Source organism: Nansenia antarctica (assembly GCF_963989245.1).
Source record: "Nansenia antarctica genome assembly, chromosome: 15".
Lineage (NCBI taxonomy): Eukaryota > Metazoa > Chordata > Actinopteri > Argentiniformes > Microstomatidae > Nansenia > Nansenia antarctica.
In genome coordinates, this window is record NC_137685.1 from 12,206,515 (window position 1) to 12,214,281 (window position 7,767).

Sequence of the window (7,767 nt, forward strand, 5' to 3'; positions counted from 1 at the left end):
TCGTGACGTGTTTCCGGGTCCCAAGTTGGCTGAGGCACTCTCTTCGAAATGCCTCAGTAATAATAATAATTCATTATATTTATATAGCGCTTTTCCGAGCCTCAAAGACGCTGACAAATATGGGAAAAACGGGAAAGTGCTGTGTCCATTGTTGTATGAATAGATCCGAGTCTAAAAAACGTTTGAACTGTCATTCTACCGCTGTAGTACACTGGTACTCTGGTGGAGGGAATTTCTGGTTTGGACCCGGAAATTGCTAAACGTCACGTTTGACGTCAGACTTAACAACCGAATTGCCCTACCGTATTCCAAAATAGATCAAAGTAATTCCGGTCAGTGGTTTTTGGGGCAGTGTCCTGACTGTGACACAGCATTTTACATGAAGAAGTAGAGCTGCTCCTCTTTCTCCTGGTCTGTGATGTTATCCACCTGGCTAGTCTTCAGCTTGCGGGTAGGAGGCTCAGATCTGGCCATGAGCTTCCTTCCCGTCTGGAGAAAAAAAAAGTCCTTACTGTTACCATAGCAACATAACACAACTGCGAGCTTTCAGCCATAAAACACATTGGAATAGTTAATTTGTCTATCATCCGTTTTGATCGTTTGTCATTGTGTGTTATAACAGGCTTGGGGGTGCCTCACTGTTTTCTTGATCTCAGCCTGAGCTCTGTCCAGGGCCCTCTTTAGTCTCTCTTCCTGGTGCTGCTTCTGCTGATGAATCTTATCATCACGCAGCCTGAGAGAGAGAGAGAGAGAGAGAGAGAGAGAGAGAGAGAGAGAGAGAGAGGAGGAAGAGAGGGATAGCAGGGAAAGAGGGATGAATTAGTCAAGTCCACCAGAACCTAAACTAGCCAACCACTCAATGATGCACTCCAGTCAAACTTTCAACCAACCTAAGGGCATAGGGCCTAGGGATTTAAAAACCGAGCCAAAAATGACTGGCTGACTAGGATGCTGTAGTCTCCTCTCCTAACCTGAGTCTCATGAGTCATGTCCTATGCAGAAATGTTAATTCTACCAATTCTATTTCTGAAAGGTAGGGCCTAGGGAGCCTGAGATGGAACGTAAGCCCAGGTCAAACGACACTGCCTAAGATGACAAGACACAGTTCCAAACCTGAGTCTCCTCTCCTTCTCCTTGGCCCTCTCGGCCAGCAGCAGGTGCTCCGTCGGGATCATCTCCACGCGCTCCAGAAGGTCGCCCAGGCGGCCCTCGATGGCCGTCAGCATCTGCAGGGTGCTCAGGTTGCTCTCGCTGTCGCCCACGCAGCCCCGGTACACCTCCTCCACCTTCCGGCTTAGAGAGTCCAACAGGCCCTCCTTACAGGGGGGGAAGAGAGGAGAGAGAGGAGGACAGAGAGAGAGAGAGAAACGGTAGAGGAAGAGGGAAGAGTGAGAGAAAGGAAAGATAGATGAAGGGGGGGTGGGGGGGTGGAGAGAAATATATTGAAATTGAATTGAAATATGAGAGAGAGAGAAGGTATATAGATAAGGGAGTGGAGGGGAACATGATGAGGTCAAAGAAGAGATCCATGAGCTGACATTTGGGAGAGTTGAGGGATGACTATTGTCCCTACCTGGTCATCAGCCTTGAATTTGCCAAAGTTGAAGAGGCGTGCCATCAGCTCCAGCTCTGCAGACCTTTCCCCCTCCCTCTGGATGGTGTGGGTCATAATGTCGATCTGCTGGTTCAACTGCTCTGTGTCCTGCTCCCTACAGAGAGCGAGAGAGAGAGAGACAGATGGCAATGTAAATGTTTTTTATGTTATTCTATTCTTACCTTTATTTTACCAGGTTAGTCTCATTGCACCTTGTGCAGCACACAGTAAAAAAAAAAAAAACACAAGCAAACTATTTTAAATGTACACATTGAGCAGCAAGAAAGGATTGGGGGAAATAGGTACAACTAGGGGTCAAACATTTAACACACCCCAACACTTCATTTCCCATCATGCTTTAAACTCCTTAAAAGGGACGAGCTCCTGGGATTTTAGGACCTTCTGAAGCTCATTCCAAATGGAAGGGGGAGAGAACTGAAAAAACTGCCCTTTTGGTCCTAGTTTCATATTCAACCCTTGACCCCTTGACCCCTTGGAGCCTCTTACATTTGCTTGCGGACTTGCTCCATGACCTGGCGGAACTCCTCCAGGGACTCCTCGGTCTCGTGGGAGTTCTGGATCAGAGACAGGTTCTGCTCCTCCAGCTCAGTCAGCAGGTCCAACAGCTGCCTGGGCTCCGTGAAGTACAGCTCTGGATCCTGCAGGGGGCGACACCCACAACACACACTTCTAACAGAAGGCCCCTGGAGTACGCTACTGTCTGTAGGTGACACACAGCATATTCTAGACATGGAGGACGGAGCGAAATTCAGACAATGTTTGCGGTCATTCTCTTTCTTGACTGTCATTTAGCAGTTGCATACGTGGCTAATCAGGGTTTCTCATTATTGAAGCCAGTTCAAGTGTTTTTATTCTAAAAAACGAACCTCATATTCAGAGCTGTCCATGTCCGTTCCTGGGCTCCTGAAATCATATGACACACATACAGTGCCCTGCGTAAGTAATCAGACAGTGAAGCATTTTTCTTCTTCTCGCATTACACTCCAAAAGTTTGGATTTAATGATAAATGTAACTATTTATTTAACCTAATTACTATTAGGTTAAAGTAGAGATTTCAGCTTTTATTTGATGGTATTTGTCTACAGATTGGTGTCACCATTCAGAAATGTACATTCACTTTTAATGCATAGGGTACCCAAAAGTAATGGGACAATTGTGCAGACATAAGAGAGCTGTCAATGTGTAGTATTGATTCTAGGCTTTGGAGTACTGAAAGAAAAAAACATGCTTCACTGTCCCACGACTTACACAGGACACTGGACACAGGACACTGTTGCACAAAATGTTCTTATTCAACCAAATGTCTCCCTATGTATGCATGACTCCATATACAGTTGATATCCCTGACATGCAGGAGCACTTTTGTACTTACGATTTGCCACTAGGGGTTGTCGGCTTCACGCTGGCTTTGGACACGCTGGCCCTACCGCCTCTCACAGGGGGAAGCTCTCTGCCCACAATAGACTTCCTGCTTTCCGCACCTGTGTGTGTGGCACCATTTGTTTCACAAAAAAGGCAACTAGATACAATACAGACTATTGCATAATACAATAATACATTTTTTGGGGGGTCAAAAACAAACATCCCACTGCTGTCAGAACTGCAGAATCACTCCCGCCTTAGACTGAAGACCCCTACTACTACTACCCCCTGTACCCCCTGTACTGTTTCCTACGGAAGAGTATTAGGGCCACCAACTGAGTTTTTTTTTTTTTCTCCTGAAAGGGGGGGGGGTTATATCGGAGTTTAAATTCAGAACTTCTGAGATTAAAGTCAGGATTTCTGAGAAAAAGTCTGAATTTCTGAGATAAAGAGTCCGAATTTCTGAGATTAAAGTCAGACTTTCTGAGAAAAAAGTCATAATTTCTGAGATTAAAATCTGAAAAGTCAGAATTTCTGAGATTAAAGTGAGAATTTAGAGAGAAAAAAATTAATAATAATCAGTTGGTGGCCCTAATACTCTTCCGTAGTTTCTCCAGTGTCATAATACAAAAATTAAACAAAATCCTAGCACAACGACTGCCAATGGCTCCAGGCCTGAGCAATAGATTACTTTTTCCTGCTATGACTGGTGGATAGATGATTCGCTTACTTAGACAAATGTATTTGTTGTAAGTCGCTTTGAATGCAGGCGTCTGATAAATGCCAAAAATGTACAAATGGAAACAAGTAGGAACATACTACGTCTGTCAGCATGGCCTGTCTTCCTGTCCTTGTCCTTCTCTTTGTCTTTGGATACGTCCTTGGTCTTGGTGGCAGACTGGGCCTTGGGGGACTCGGTCTTTGTGGCAGACTGGGCCTTGAGGGACTTGGTCTTGGCCCTCTGTTTCTCCTGCCACTCTGGAGGGGACAGCTTGAACAGGAACTTCTCATACAGAGTGTACTCCTTCAGAAGGTCCTCAAAATTGGAGATCTCACTATAGGAACACATGCATCCGGTATGTCATTCATACTGACATCTCATTATGTGCACTTGTACTGTATTACTCATGAAGTACTCATGAGTTGATTGACAATCCTAGCTGTTACTCGTGACCTTCTGCTACCTTTTGATGGTCACCATTTTGGTTGTGATCCTCTTGATCTCCGCTGCTTTCTCTAGCTTCACCTTGGTCTCCTGCTCAGCACTGGAAAAAAATGGAAAAAAAGGACATGCCATTAATTCATGTAGGATACTACTATGTATGACATCTAAAAGAGACAGTGCATCCCCCCCACAATCTCACTGTGTCGTCTTATTGTTCAATCCCTCTAACTACAGTTCTCCCACTCGTTTGCGATTGAGGTGCAAATAACGGGAACGTAGATTGGAATATGAACTGATCGAGTCAATATGACAAAGCTTGACAAAGTATGTTGTGTGCAGAAGGTTACATGTCGGTTACATTTTGATGGCCTCCACAGAGTTCTTGTCGTTCTCCTTGAGGAACTCGTCAAACAGGACGGCGTCTTCCATCAGGAACTTCTCTGCCTGCCACAGTTTCCTCTCCTCTGCGGCGGCCACCTCCTCCAGCTTCTCCATCTCCCCACGCTTCACTACCACAGAGTACTGAGAGGGAGAGATATGGGGAGGGGAGTATCCTCTGAACTAACAGAGTACCCTCTGAACTAACAGAGTACCCTCTGGACTATCAGAGTACCCTCTGGACTAACAGAGTACCCTCTGGACTAACAGAGTACCCTCTGGACTAACAGAATACCCTCTGGACTAACAGAGTACCCTCTGGACTATCAGAGTACCCTCTGGACTAACAGAATACCCTCTGGACTAACAGAGTACCCTCTGGACTAACAGAGTACCCTCTGGACTATCAGAGTACCCTCTGGACTAACAGAATACCCTCTGGACTAACAGAGTACCCTCTGGACTAACAGAGTACCCTCTGGACTAACAGAGTACCCTCTGGACTAACAGAGTACCCTCTGGACTATCAGTAGTGTACTGGACTATCAGTAGTGTACTGGACTATCAGTAGTGTACTGGACTATCATGAATACAGGAAGAAAAAAACCATAACACACTCATTCAAACCTACAATACTGATATCAATAAATCATTTCATCGTTTACATAATTCCTTTCCTCCATTAGTGGAAGCATTCTCTCGATTTAAGAGAGAATATCCCTGGACTCATTCCAGCATCCATAAAGATAATAATAAACCCCTCTTTTATATGAACCGTTATAGCTTTTCCATCTTACCTCCAGCAGAAACATCTGTCGTTTCTTGGCGATAAACTCATGCATGCTCTCTTTCTCAATATTACGGTCTGAGGAGAAATGATGTGATAGGTTATACAGTACATGGGTCTTGGGTTGAAATATGATATAGACGTTTCATGCTAGCAATGTACATTATGCATGCTGGCATCAGATGCGCCTCATGTCTACATATTTTTAATATTGCCTTTAAATGACGAAATAATTAAATTAAGATGATAAAAACCCATCCTTTTAATATTGCATTTAAGTTACAAAATAATTAAATGAAGATGATATAATGATTAAAGCACTTTGAGCTGCAACGTTTGCAGGAAAAGCGCTATACAAATAAAGTTATTATTATTATTATTATTATTATTATTATTACATATCTACAGTACATATGAATCTGAACAGTATGAATCTCTCCTTTCCTCCACCTTTGATCATGTGGACCTTCCAGGCAGGGTGTTTTTGGACCTGGGCCAGGAGGCTGCCCTCTGCCCCTGGCCGGGGTGACTCCTCCTCCTGCCCCTCTCGCAGCTCTTTACGCAGGGCGGCCTGCTGGGCCTTCACACGGCCAGCATAGGTGACCTTCTCATGGACCCGCAGGCCCAGCTGGCTCTGCAGCTCCTGGGGAGTAAGACGACACACACTTTAGATGTCATGACATCTGACCTTAAATCTCAGCTGGACACTCTGGTGGGGACAGCTTAAACAGGAACTTCTCATACAGAGTCTACTCCTTCAGAATGTCCTCAAAATTGGAGATCTCACTATAGGAACACACACATCGGTATGTCATTCATACTGACATCTCATTATATTATATTACCCGCTGGACCCTATGTAATACTTGTACTGTATTACTCATGAAGTACACATGAGTTGATTGACAATCCGAGCTGTTACTCGTGACCTAAGATAGATTTATGTAATGAATCAATGTCTAATAATGACAAATCTAATGACAAAGTTTATAATGAGAATACTGGTGCAATTATATGGATTTAAACACACACACACACACACACACACACACACACACACACACACACACACACACACACACCATTTTCCTGCGCTCCTTCTCCTTATTCCTTAATAGGAAGATGTTGCTGTCGTCAGGCAGTTTAAACGGGTTCACCCCAGGTATGCCTATATCTGCACACATACACAGGAATGAAGAAGGGAGCATCGTGTGCATGAAATAATAATAATAATAATAATAATATTATAATTATAATAATACTACTAATACGACTACTACTAATATTATTATAATAATGTGATAATATAATAATAAGAATGTGTATAATAATAATAAGAATATTATACTGATAATAATACTTATAACAATAATAATAATAATAATAATAATAATGTATTGATAATAATAATAATAATGTAATGATAATAATAATAATAATAATAATAATAATAATAATAATAGTAATAACAAGATATCCAATTTGAACAAGAATATCTCATTGGAACACTTTTCCAGTGTGTGTTCAGTCTTACCTGCTGATAGAGGCTTCAGTGATTTGGTGGCCGATTGAACACCAAGCACAGAACCCTGTGACCCCCCAGTGTACAGCTCATTTGGTCCCCCTGTTGAATAGAATCACAAAGATTTACAAGAATACAAGCATGTGTATAACCCCTAGTTGGCCAATACAATCAATCATGTGTGGTACATGTATGGTCTTCTTACTGTGCACTGAAGAGGCTGGTGATAACATCCCTGGAGATAGGATAGAACGGTTTGCAGTGTACCAAAGCAATTATGATGGGAATTGGTGAACACCAGAGTTCTAAAATAGAATGACACAATTATAATAGATTTCCTTCCAATACATGCAAAGTACTGTATCAAGAGAATGTTACAAAGTACAAACGTTCGAATTCGAATTTGACTGTTCCCTAAAAGGTAAACATGTAAACAGTGTGTGGCGTGTTCCACGAACGTTATGCAGAATTTGTTACTCAATCAACTCAAAATGTGAAACTGAAAATACCGTTTGGCGATGAGTTGATTTATCCCCGTCGGTGTCTTCTGCTGAAACACTTTATCATATGTGCATCTTGAGAGAGTTCTGAACCTTTTAATTTGGAGCCCAATTGCTCTACGAATTCTGAGTTTGCGTTCTGTTGCTCTGGCAACATCATTGTTTTCAAAGAGTTCTCTATTGTTACCTGTGGATGGCGCCAAAGCCTTGATTGGCGCCATTTTCCAGTTGCACCAAATACTATCAGTGTTTTTTTTATTATTATTTTTTTTTGGGGGGGGGGGTGAGATTTCAAGTAAGACACTACTCTGAAGGGACTGAATGGTTAACCTATTTTGGGTATGCTTATTTTGAATCACTTATTGACCTGTACGGTATAAGCAATGTCATCATTATTCCATCAATACAATTTGCTCATAGGCTTATGCAAACATTCA

At 42.7% G+C, this 7,767-nt stretch overlaps 1 protein-coding gene across 1 annotated transcript; it reads right to left on the minus strand.

The window, feature by feature from the left end:
• Positions 1-375: 375 nt before the first annotated feature.
• Positions 376-7,551, minus strand: cfap100 (cilia and flagella associated protein 100; the record flags this gene model as incomplete). Its single annotated transcript, XM_080545994.1, has 14 exons — positions 376-489; positions 640-733; positions 1,114-1,316; positions 1,574-1,709; positions 2,102-2,253; positions 2,865-2,872; positions 3,801-4,033; positions 4,163-4,243; positions 4,502-4,665; positions 5,319-5,386; positions 5,759-5,951; positions 6,391-6,482; positions 6,843-6,932; positions 7,518-7,551. The coding sequence occupies 14 exons, from the start codon at positions 7,549-7,551 to the stop codon at positions 376-378; spliced, it is 1,662 nt and encodes a 553-aa protein (XP_080402120.1).
• Positions 7,552-7,767: the final 216 nt, after the last annotated feature.